The 13,500-nt window shown below is 39.4% G+C and overlaps 1 protein-coding gene across 2 annotated transcripts in view; it reads left to right on the top strand.

Moving 5' to 3' along the window:
• The window catches only part of LOC121576753 (protein kinase C-binding protein NELL2), a 136,180-nt gene that overhangs the window by 34,968 nt on the left and 87,712 nt on the right, over nucleotides 1-13,500 (top strand). Inside the window, exons 6-9 of one of the 2 annotated variants that reach the window (XM_041890178.1) lie at nucleotides 1,831-1,903; nucleotides 2,083-2,165; nucleotides 3,334-3,462; nucleotides 11,251-11,353. In XM_041890178.1, the coding sequence (XP_041746112.1) occupies nucleotides 1,831-1,903; nucleotides 2,083-2,165; nucleotides 3,334-3,462; nucleotides 11,251-11,353 (388 nt within the window). The remainder of the gene's footprint in view (nucleotides 1-1,830; nucleotides 1,904-2,082; nucleotides 2,166-3,333; nucleotides 3,463-11,250; nucleotides 11,354-13,500) is intronic. The other variant, XM_041890179.1, reaches the window with a different exon arrangement.

The raw sequence follows: 13,500 nt of genomic DNA, 5'->3' as shown, positions 1-13,500 counted from the left end.
AATTACTGACCTTCTCTTTGCAGTTCGGATTTAAATGCTTTTTCAAACCTCGTTAACGTCTTTATCGTTCATAAGATTCATCACCGGCCTGTTTATAACCTTAACGTCGAAGGCCAGGTCTATTCTATACGGATGCTATCATCCGCCCGTGCACGGTTTTTGGTGTCCTCAGAACGATAAAGATGTATTTTGAGATCCGGCTCGAAGGACCATTTGTCACGAGAATTTCTATCTCTAATTAATCAAACTTAATGCTCTGAATAATTCCCAGAGGGTGTAAATTCTCTGGTTTAATCATGAATTAAACAAAGGTCCGCAACCAGCAAGAATGATCTGTATTTTTAATCATGGAGAGCTCTGCCGCAAAAAATACATACACAGCCTTTATACCCCCTGACACACAAAGGCACTTTGCTCCGCCCACCTTTAAACAGCTTCTCAGTCCCCTTCACCCTGGAATGCTTTCTCAGCAGTTTCTAACTCCTCCCCCTCTGTTAGTGGGTTGACACTACATTATAACTCTAACACCGTTCACACATTTATACTGTATTTGGGGTGAAATCCTTTAGTCATTATTCTTAAAATACAAATTAATCTATCATATACCATGACGTGTATGAAAGAGAAGTCCATAAGATGACGTATTCACAATTGATGACCAATTTAGTTGCATTTAGATCTTCGTCTTTCATTAAAAGAGACTGTGTATGGTTTACCGCTATAGTCTACATCTGGAAAGTAGCTAGTTAACATAGTAATCATACACTCAATAACATTTCACACTAAATGCACACATTCATCAGTGATACATACATGCATTATCTTCCCTAGTCTAATGGTTTTTCTGCTTTCCACTGAGTCAGAGTCTAAATTACTGGGAGATGGAAACATGTTTAACAAAACATGACTCATGCCTGCTTCCATCTCGCATGATGTTGCCATGAGGAATCAGCGGATTTGAATTTATGGCCAGTAAATTGAAGTGGCAAGACAATTAAAAAAAACTATTTCTCATAAGTTGCGTGGCTCCACTTCTGTAGCTCAATTGGTAGAGCATGGCGCTTGTAACGCCAGGGTAGTGGGTTCGATCCCCGGGACCACCCATACGTAAAAATGTATGCGCACATGACTGTAAGTCGCTTTGGATAAAAGCATCTGCTAAATGGAATATTATATTATTATTATTACATGCACTCAAGGAATGAGATGGGCCAGGTTTCCATGGTTACTGAGTGTCTGGATGTGTGCTTCGACCACAGGATGATAGGCTATAAAATTAAGATACCTATGAATCAAATTGAATGTGTATCTCATAGTTATGCTTATCAAAGAGAATCAGGAGAAAACAGAAATTGCTATTACATTCATGACTCCCAGATTATTGGTTCACTTTACATCCCATTTCAGTCCAATCATCTCAACGGACATCAGGCTGTACCAGTCCAGAGAACACATTAACTCAGAATAAACTTGTCAGACTCCCTTCCTGCTATCGAAACATACATTTCCAGTAATAGTCATCTTCACTAAGTATTTCATACATTTGTTTACTTATAACACAGTATTTATTGGGGTTTGTGCATGATTTGAGGTGTGTGTGCGTATGTGCGTGCTTGCTAAGCATTTTAGACCATCTCTCTTATCTCTTTTCTACCTATTGCACATGTAGTTGTCCTAGCTTCTCTTTATATAACACTGCACTGTGATGAAGGCTATCCTTTCGTTTAGGGGTGCTATCTGTGATCAAATAGGACACATTTAGTCTGAAGAGACAGTACGCTCTGTGCTGGCTGTAACTAAGCCTGTGTTTTTTTCTGTGTGTGTCTGCAGGGTGTAATGCAGGACGTTCAGATACTAGTCATGCCTCAGGGATTCATCTCTCAGTGCCCAGATCTCAACCGGAGTGAGTCCACACCATAGGAGGTTGCTGAGGGGATCATAATAATGGCCGCAACGGAGCAAATGGAATGGTATCAAACACCTGGAAACCATGTGTTTGATGTATTTGATACCATTCCACTGCTTATTGGTGCAGTCATGTTATGTATAAACATGTTGTCTCTGTGGTCTGTTCTTTTCTAGCTTGCCCAACCTGCAATGACTTCCACGGACTGGTGCAGAAGATCATGGAACTGCAGGATATCTTAGCCAAAACATCCAGCAAGGTAGTGTAATGTATCCTGGTCATAAACCTTTGTTGTCAATGCTGATAGCTCAGGCTATTCATTTCTGTTTCAACAAGTTCAGCAAGTTTAATTCACCATCGAAGGGCATCTATGGTCTACCTATATGAATCTACTTTGATAATGTCATACAATGTAGATCTCCTTTAGTGCATGGTTGACTGTAGCAAGGCTTGTAATAGAATGTGTTTCATGTGTATATACTGTAGATCAGTGGTCACCAACCTTTTGAGTCAAAATGCAAGCTGAGATCTACTGCTCAGATGTTTTTTTTTACATGACTTAAAAACATAAGCCTATGGAACATTAACCAATTAAAAACAGTTCTGTAGCAATGAAGTTTGTGCAGTAAGCTATAGGCCCAATACATTATCACTGCATATTGGCTATGCTTGAATTGCCTTGCCAATGTTGTTCTTCTCAGACCATTTTGAAATTATATTTACAAAATGTATGTATATGATCACACTGGGAATAGATCATTTGTTGTAGTGAGCATAATAATTAATCCCCCCTCCCCAAAAAAATGACAAGCCGCTAATAATAACAACGCAAGCTTATCGGAACACTTTGCTATACTCATTCATTGTAGCTGTTGATAGTGCTGAATAACAATTTAAACATGAATGAACTCATAAAAACAGCTGCTGTGTTCATTGAGTCTCTCTAGTCATGGTTTTACGTTTTGAAATCTCACAGTATCAACTTTGCTGTGCGTTCAAGGTTTATTTTTACAGTCTATGGCTCAAGGAAACTGTGCAGACACAGTGATCTGAGCTATCTGATTGGCCAGCGGTAGGCCTATAGGTGCACTTGATTTTCTCTGGGCCTGCCGGGTAGGCGGAGTTCTACCTTCAGACACATGAAATGGGTTAAAATGGGAACGCTTTCCTTTCCCGGCGCTAGGGCTGCTGAATCAAGTGCACCTCCCGCCAACAGGGCGAAACAAATAAACATAGGAACGCAAGGCTTTATCGTTGGGTTTTTTACAGAAATGTTTGGTGATCGACTAGGAATGCCTTGGAGATCAACCAGTTGATCATGATCGACCGGTTGGTACCGCTGATATAGATGGATGATATGCACCGATCTGAGACCCTCTCCCTCCCTCCCCCCTCCCTTCCTTTGTATCTGGGCCTGGCATGGCCAGCTGTCCAGAGCGGAGGAGATGATGAATGGTCTGTATGGATGCTATTGTGAGAGGACCTGCAGCATCAAGGGGGTCATCTACAGAGAGGACGAGTCATTGACAGATGGCTGCAGGAATTGCACATGCACGGTGGGCTATATTAGTGTGTGTGTGTGTGTGTGTGTGTGTGTGTGTGTGTGTGTGTGTGTGTGTGTGTGTGTGTGTGTGTGTGTGTGTGTGTGTGTGTGTGTGTGTGTGTGTGTGTGTGTGTGTGTGTGTGTATGTATGTATGTACACTGAGTGTACAAAATATTATGAACACCTGCTTTTTTCTTTTCTTGTCTTTTTTTTTGGGGGGTAGATCAGCTTAATATTGCAGATAGATTGTAACTTCCATCAATGTAATTGTCTGCATCACTTCCAATCCCCCATGTTTTTATATATATATATATATACACACACATATATATATATATATATATATATATATATATATATATATATATATATATATATATATATATATACATACATACATACATACATACATACATACATACATACATACATACATACATACATACATACATACATATACACACATATACACACATATACACACCCACATACATATCCTTAAAAATATATATATTCCCCTTTATTACTTTCCAACCCCGCCACCCTTTCCCCACTTGGAGTAAACTAGTGAACAACAACGCCTAGGCCTCTACTTCCAGCCCATACCCACTATTTACATTTTATGGACACAGTCAATTTTACAATAATTACATTTTGTTTGTTCTTTCTCCTGAACTTCTTCTACTCTCAACCTCTCCGATCATTTTTATGATGTCCATCCGGTTTGCTTCTATATGCCATATCTTTTTAACTGTGCTCCTTCACAAAAGCTCCCAACCTACAACCCATACACTTATTATGGACACAGCGTGCCTACATTATTAGTTATCTTGTTGTTGTTAGTTGTTATTAGTCCCATCCTTCAATTCCATTCAACACCTCCCATCTATATTTTAACACCATCCATATAGGATTTCTATTTGCCATATATATTTCAACTGTACTGTGATGTCTTACAAAAGTTCTGAACCTTTCTATTCTCATTGTTTCTACAGATTGTGAATTGAAAATAAACATTTTTGCTAATAGTATTATTATGTTATTGATCGATTGACTATGACTTTTCAGATCACCCAGTAGTGCTATCTGCAGGGTTAGCTCCAGGTAAATATTGCAATCCTTTAGCCATTCCTGGACCTGTGTCCAAAAACAAGCTACAAATGGACAGTACCAAAACAAATGATCTTTCCAAGACATAGACTGACCAGGTGAATCCAGGTGAAAGCTTGGATTATTGATGTCACTTTTTAAAGTCCACTTCAATCAGTGTAGATGAAGGGGAGGAGACCTGTTAAAGAAGGATTTTTAAGCCTTTAGACAATTGAGACATGGATTGTGTATGTGTGCTGTTCAGAGAGTGAATGGGCAAGTCAAAAGATTTAAGTGCCTTGGAACGGGGTACGTTAGTAGTTTTTCACGCTCAACAGTTTCCCGTGTGTATCAAGAATGGTCCACCAACCAAAGGACATCAAGCTAACTTGACACATCTGTGGGAAGCATTAGCGTCAACATGGGTCAATATCCCTGTGGAACGCTTTTGACACGTTTTAAAGTCATGGCCCAACGAATTGAGGCTGTTCGGAGGGCAAAAGGGGCGGGGTGCAACTCAATATTAGGAAGGTGTTAATGTTTTATACACTCAGTGTGTGTGTGTGCATGCGTTTGGTTTTACTATCCTTGTGGGCAACAGAAGTCCTCAAGGAAAATCTGTACAGGTTTTTTTTTTTTTTTTTTTTTTCACCTTTATTTAACCAGGTAAGCCAGTTGAGAACAGGTTCTCATTTACAACTGCGACCTGGCCAAGATAAAGCAAAGTAGTGCAATAAAAACAACACAGAGTTACATATGGGGTAAAAAAAAAGTAGGGACATTTCACCGGTCCCCACAAGGAAAAAGGCAATTTTAGGGTTTGGAGTTAAGGTTAGGGTTAGGGAAAATAGGATTTTGAATGGGAATCTATTTTTTGGTCCCCACAAGGATAGTAAAACAAACGTGTGTGTGTGTGTGATTCAATGACCCCATTGTAGACACTGCTTATGTTTTTGTCTTCAGTTAATCAAGTGTTGGTGGGAGGGGGGGCAGTACTCCATTGTTGATGGCTTATGTTCTCATTACTTCATTGGGTTGAGTGTTGCCCTAGCTATCTAAAGAAAACAGGACGGAAAACACTGAAGAAGGATAGAAAACATACACAGTAACTAGGATTAAACAGATAGAGCAACAAGACTCAGCCGTGCTGGACAGACCCTCTCAAGGGTCTACTTTCTTCTTCACCAAGTATGAATAATTATTAAAGGGAGCGTAAATACTTATGAGAGTGCTGGGGTCATTTACCACATCAACAGAGATTTCACCCCCTGTCACTCTCCCAGCGATAGGACATGAATTTCTCTCTATGCCACTGAACTCCTCAAATTAGTCAATGGGGTGGATCTGTGAGATAAACTATGAGGAGATCACATATTTCTCAGTACATTACATTGGTATAATGTGAGTAAATCACATCTCTCACTACATTGCACCTAATTACTCTCGACAGATGATAATTATCTTTTGCAATTCGTTCCGCCCCGTTCGTTTAATGAATCGTCGGTGCTCATCGACGTGTCACGTCCCTGATGCAGACTGCAATTACGCCATTAGATAGACGTGTTCGTTACCTTATGTGTGGCAATTAGCCGCGACCTTTCAAACTCAAAGGTCACGGCATTAAGATGTTATCAATTATGGTAGATCAGTCACATACAGTGGTTCTTCCTTTAAAAGTTGCATCATACTGCAGCACAGCAGCCATTGTTGCCATTAATGCTAGTTTGACCACAAGAGGGCGTCTTTGATAAGCTAAGTTATTGAAATGACATGGAGCTGTAGGCCTGAGAGTCCTGTTTACTGTAGCTGTTTTAGCCTAACTTACTTATTGGCATAAAGGCATACTTCAATATACAGTATATCGATCAATCATTCATTCATATGTGCATGTCATCATACAGCATACAAGTCATCCATGTCTTTAAATACAGTCAAGCATTTTAGTTATAAAACGAAATAACAAAGGGAGCCTTGAATAATTAAACAATGAATAAACTGCAACACGTCGGCTAAAGCGATTGAATTCACGAATGCATTTGACTGTTTTTAATGTTGGCTGTACTAGAGACTTTAAAACCTTTTTTTGTTAGAACAGACTATATGGGATTGATTATAATTTCTTTACAAATTATTATTGTATTTGTTGTGCTGTTTATACTGTTAGAAATGTAGCTGAATTAAATTGATTAATATTATTTAATTAGGTGTTTTATTTATTACGTTTACTTGTGGAATGTTACCGAATAGATAACAACAATAGAAAGAATAATCTGGTGGCATTGGTAGAGAGTCAGGAAGAGAATGGAGTGAAAGTGCACTGTACAGTAAGTACGCAACAACGCTGTGGGCCAGGTGTAAATGGTTTAGCAGCCTTTCCAATAAATTGGAATACAAAAGAAGCCATCCACCCTTGATGGGCTATCAGCAGGACAATAGACTCTTGCCGAGTTTAGGGACTTTAAATGTATTAATGGTTGTTTGCAAGGCATTTCACTTCATCCATCTCTTTGCATAGCCCACCATATGCACTGTTTTCTAACCACATCTGGATGGATCCATAACGAATTACTATGGGAATAAATATCACTGAATGACAGAAATATTGGAATAAATAGGCTAATGCAATTGAAGTCAACAAATTGTTACTTACTGAAACACCCAAAGTCATCCAATTGTTATAATGGGATTTGAAGCAATAGCCTACCAGCGTGTGGTCAACAATTTCAGCACCGTTTCACACTGCTTTGAGACAAGCATGGTGACTGGTCTTGATAAATCAATCAGATTTTTATTTTCACTGAATCTCCGTTTGGGTATTGGTTAGCCTATAATTAGTGTGTGGAAATGTTAGGATTATTTTGCTCTTCACTCGCAGTCGCTTAGTAGCCTAGGTCTACTCCCGACCGGTCACATGATATGCCTAAAATACTTATATCCACTAGGCTAATAAATAATCACTTATATCATGTTTTTTCAAGTTATCCCTTTGGAGCACATGCAAAAGCGATTTGGAGTTGTTGAATGGGAGTGACAAAATGTATTACAGTTGAATTTGAATGAAAATATATATATACAGTGGGGAGAACAAGTATTTGATACACTGCCGATTTTGCAGGTTTTCCTACTTACAAAGCATGTAGAGGTCTGTAACTTTTATCATAGGTACACTTCAACTGTGAGAGACGGAAATCCAGAAAATCCAGAAAATCACATTGTATGATTTTTAAGTAATTAATTAGCATTTTATTGCATGACATAAGTATTTCATACATCAGAAAAGCAGAACTTAATATTTGGTACAGAAACCTTTGTTTGCAATTACAGAGATCATACGTTTCCTGTAGGTCTTGACCAGGTTTGCACACACTGCAGCAGAGATTTTGGCCCACTCCTCCATACAGACCTTCTCCAGATCCTTCAGGTTTTGGGGCTGTCGCTGGGCAATATGGACTTTCAGCTCCCTCCAAAGATTTTCTATTGGGTTCAGGTCTGGAGACTGGCTAGGCCACTCCAGGACCTTGAGATGCTTCTTACGGAGCCACTCCTTAGTTGCCCTGGCTGTGTGTTTCGGGTCGTTGTCATGCTGGAAGACCCAGCCACGACCCATCTTCAATGCTCTTACTGAGGGAAGGAGGTTGTTGGCCAAGATCTCGCGATACATGGCCCCATCCATCCTCCCCTCAATACGGTGCAGTCGTCCTGTCCCCTTTGCAGAAAAGCATCCCCAAAGAATGATGTTTCCACCTCCATGCTTCATGGTTGGGATGGTGTTCTTGGGGTTGTACTCATCCTTCTTCTTCCTCCAAACACGGCGAGTGGAGTTTAGTCCAAAAAGCTCAATTTTTGTCTCATCAGACCACATGACCTTCTCCCATTCCTCCTTTGGATCATCCAAATCGTCATTGGCAAACTTCAGACGGGCCTGGACATGCGCTGGCTTGAGCAGGGGGACCTTGCGTGCATTGCAGGATTTTAATCCATGACGGCGTAGTGTGTTACTAATGGTTTTCTTTGAGACTGTGGTCCCAGCTCTCTTCAGGTCATTGACCAAGTCCTGCCGTGTAGTTCTGTGCTGATCCCTCACCTTCCTCATGATCATTGATGCCCCACGAGGTGAGATCTTGCATGGAGCCCCAGACCGAGGGTGATTTGACCGTCATCTTTAACTTCTTCCATTTTCTAATAATTGCGCCAACAGTTGTTGCCTTCTCACCAAGCTGCTTGCCTATTGTCCTGTAGCCCATCCCAGCCTTGTGCAGATCTACTATTTTATCCCTGATGTCCTTACACAGCTCTCTGGTCTTGGCCATTGTGGAGAGGTTGTAGTCTGTTTGATTGAGTGTGTGGACAGGTGCAGTTAATACAGGTAATGAGTGGAGAACAGGAGGGCTTCTTAAAGAAAAACTAACAGGTCTGTGAGAGCCGGAATTCTTACTGGTTGGTAGGTGATCAAATACTTATGTCATGCAATAAAATGCAAATTAATTACTTAAAAATCATACAATGTGATTTTCTGGATTTTTGTTTTAGATTCTGTCTCTCACAGTTGAAGTGTACCTATGACAAAAAATTACAGACCTCTACATGCTTTGTAAGTAGGAAAACCTGCAAAATCGGCAGTGTATCAAATACTTGTTCTCCCCACTGTATATATATTTTTTTGTCATTTAGCAGACGCTCTTATCCAGAGTGCATACATTATATATATATATATTTTTTTTTTCAAACTGAACGATGAGGATGAAGAAAAAGAAAAAGAGTGATTGAATTTAGAACAATAGTGTAAGAATTGCTCTTCCTTTGTCCCACACGCACACTCAAAACAAAATACACTTTTTATTTGTTTCTACTTTGTCATTAGAAGCTGTAACTGGACCGTAGCTTATTACTTACTAAAACTGTTGTTACACTGTAAGGTTTTTATTCTAAGATAAATGAAAATGGTTTGTTATATTCCATTATATTGTTAAAATATATGTGTTGACTGAATATACGTAAGTGATGTCTGCTAAATAAAAAACAAGTTGATGGCGAAGCCATAAAACATCCACTACTAAGCACAGATTTAAAAAAAAAAAGGTTTTCTAAAACTTTTGACCGGTAGTGTATCTGTTCTTAATTCATGGCATGGTTTCTTTTTAGCCAAATGTTGAATAGACATGCAGACAAATGTAATTAATGCAGGAAAATAGGAATAATAGCCTACTGTCTGTAGTCATAAAAACAGTTAGGCCAAATAAATTGATATTATTTTGTTGGGTAACGGATTGGCTCTCGGAATTAAGAGGCACCTTCTATCTTCAATATAATCATTCATTCAGAAGGTTAACCCATAGGTCTTAGGCCCGCAGTAAATTAAATTAGATTACCAGGTTCCTTTTTCATTAGGTTATAATAATCCATGCATTCGGGGAATGTTATAAAGTCCAAAAGTTATGGGTGGAGTTAGAAATGTGGCTGTCAGAAGTAGGGGGGCAGGTGGGAATGGGCAGGTGTGATGTAGTTGTCGTTTGTATGTGTATGTTTTGTATTGTCTAAAAATATAAAATAAAATTGTACAAAAAAATGTAATAAGGAAAAATGACAAGTTGCAACACGCATCTGATTATTCATTATGAATAGGATTTATTTAGTTTACATTCTTCATTGTAACCACAATGTCACAAATAATTTCACACACAACATGAGTAGATCAACTTGGTCAAAACATTTCTTTATTAAAAACTATCAGAAAGAATGTTGGTACTTATAAAAAAAAAAAATCAAAAGCCACGAATGAGTGAGTCTCTCAGCTTTATGCTGACAAATATAGCTTTATGCTGCGAAATAGCCTACTAAATAGGCCAAGCCTAAACAAATATATTAAATTGTCTAAATAAACGAGTACATTTCATAAATAAATGAAGTATCTCAGGTCTGGAAAATAATGGGCAACCTTTTTCTCCTCCCTATCCTCGCTGGACTCTCTTTCATTCAGTTTCTTCTTCACATCAGCAAAGAAGGACTCTGTGTTTCAGAAACGTACTTTATATAGAGGGGCTATCACTCTTTCACACTGTGGTAAATAAAGCCAGTTTGTTGTTTTATAATTATTTCTGTCTGTTTTTAGAGGGAGAGAAACCAAAAGCCCACCGTGCCTATTTGTCGAAAATCGTCAGTCCACATGTGAAGTGAAGACTGTAAGTCGCTCTGGATAAGAGCGTCTGCTAAATGACTCAAATGTAAATGTAAATGTAAGTGTAATTGGGCCATTGTATTTACCCAAGTTCTCTCTCAACTCCGGGACCACCTGGCTGCTGTTTTATTTGTTGTTGCCTGATGCAGGACTCTAGTGCCAGAAAAGAGAGACTCTTGGACTGAAACGTTCACACCTGCATTAATTTACAAAAATATAATCAATTTGTGCCACTGTTCAGGCTACCGATAGATCAGCGTTCTAACTCTCCTTTGTGCCGCCATCTACCACAAATGGTCACGGCATAAGCTCAGCTTTTAATTGAAGAACCACTGTACATGTTCCTTTGCGCAAAGTTTAATTATCTGAGAGGAATGGGGTGAGTTACAGAGGTAGAGATACAAGCATCACATACTTATTCAATTCTTAAGACTGAATACTCCCCCGACTTCTCCTATAGAGACTCTATGGGAAGGTGTGTTTAATTATGTTGCCTGTCAGTTTGAGTGACTTCCTGTCTTTTCTCTCTCCTACAGAATGGCACGGTGCAGTGTGAGACTATCTCCTGCCCTCCCCCTCAGTGCCCAGCGGGCACCGCGCCTGCCTATGTGAAGGGTGCCTGCTGCATGGAGTGCCAACGTGAGTGAAGTGTTTTAACATACACACGCACAGATGGACACGTCTGCACACATACACACATACACACTCCTCTTCTCACACACTCCACACAGAAACACACCAGAGACACACACAGCACGCCTCCACAAGGGCTGCCTGACAACTGACCACAGCTCTGCGTTGCTAAGCTGCTCCCCAACACGCCTCCTGAGATACTCCATCCTTTTTCATATACACTACCCTTCAGAAGTTTGGGGTCACTTAGAAATGCCCTTGTTTTTGAAAGAAAACATTTTTTTTTGTCCATTAAAATAACATCAAATTGATCAGAAATAGAGTGTAGACATTGTTAATGTTGTAAATGGCTATTGTAGCTGGAAACGGCAGATTTTTAATGGAATATCTACGTAGGCGTACAGAGGCCCATTATCAGCAACCATCAGTCCTGTGTTCCAATGGCACGTTGTGTTTGCTAATCCAAGTTTATCATTTTAAAAGGCTAATTGATCATTAGAAAACCCTTTTGCAATTATGTTAGCACAGCTGAAAACTGTTGTGCTGATTTTAAAGAACCAATAAAACTGGCCTTCTTGAGACTAGTTGAGTATCTGGAGCATCAGCAATTGTGGGTTCGATTACAGAATCAAAATGGCCAGAAACAAAGAACTTTCCTCTGAAACTCGTCAGTCTATTCTTGTTCTGAGAAATGTAGGCTATTCCATGCGAGAAATTGCCAAGAAACTGAAGATCTCGTACAACGCTGTGTACTACTCCCTTCATAGCACTTCGCAAACTGGCTCTAACCAGAATAGAAAGAGGAGTGGGAGGCCCCATTGCACAACTGAGCAAGAGGACAAATACATTAGAGTGTCTAGTTTGAGAAACAGGTGCCTCACAGGTCCTCAACTGGCAGCTTCATTAAATAGTACCAGCAAAACACCAGTCTCAGCGACCCCGGGATGCTGACCTTCTAGGTAGAGTTGCAAAGAAAAAGCCATATCTCAGACTGGCAAATAAAAAGAAAATATTAAGATGGGCAAAAGAACACAGCCACTGGACAGAGGAAGATTGGAAAAAAGTGTTATGGACAGACAAATCGAAGTTTGAGGAGTTCGGTTCACAAAGAAGAACATTTGAGACGCAGACCAAATGAAAAGATGCTGGAGGAGTGCTTGATGCCATCTGTCAAGCATGGTGGAGGCAATGTGTTGGTCTGGGGGTGCTTTGGTGGTGGTAAAGTCAGAGATTTGTACAGGGTAAAAGGGATCTTGAAGAAGGAAGGCTATCAATCCATTTTGCAACGCCATGCCATACCCTGTGGACGGCGCTTGATTGGAGCCAATTTACTCCTACAACAGGACAATGACCCAAAGCACAGCTCCAAACTATGCAATAACTATTTAGGGAAGAAGATTACCTCAACAAATTGACAACTAGAATGGCAAAGGTCTGCAGTGCTGTAATTGCTGCAAATGAAGGATTATTTGACGAAAGCAAAGTTTGAAGGACATAATTATTATTTCTATTAGAAATCATTATTTGTAACCTTGTCAATGACTACATTTGCTATGCATTTTGCTATATTTCCTATTCAAACTAATTTAATGTATGTTTTCATGGAAAACAAGGACATTTCTAAGTGACCCCAAACTTTTAAACGGTAGTGTACATGGACCAATCAATTATTCAACAGCCAGCTTCTCAACACAGGTGGCCAAATTGACACAAATGGGAACGAGAAATCAGGGGTCGCAGGATGTGAGATTAACTAGTTCCTGTTTACACTAGACAGGATGATGCTATGAGCCGGGAGCTCATCCAATGACTTTCAGGGAGTTTTCTTTCTAATAAAACATTTAAAACATTTAATCTGAAAAAGTTTTGAATTATGAAATGGATGCTGTTGGAGTAGCATTGTGTCTGGCTGAGTGGACTATGAAACATTAAGATAAATGTCTGTGTGTTTTATTTTATCAATAGCCGTTTGCTATATACACTAAAACTTGTAGTGTATTTGAGGTTTAAAAATGCTTCTGAAGTTTGTAATTTCCACTTGATTTTCAATGACAAAAAATGTATCAACCCCCTAAAAAATGTCCATTAATTATAATCCACATAATAATTCACATTTCCTGTTACTGCAGGATTATTTTCCTGCTGTAGCAAAC

This window comes from Coregonus clupeaformis, chromosome 11, assembly GCF_020615455.1.
Source record: "Coregonus clupeaformis isolate EN_2021a chromosome 11, ASM2061545v1, whole genome shotgun sequence".
NCBI lineage: Eukaryota > Metazoa > Chordata > Actinopteri > Salmoniformes > Salmonidae > Coregonus > Coregonus clupeaformis.
Note: the sequence above shows the minus strand (reverse complement) of the source record. Positions and strands in the feature narration are given on the sequence as shown.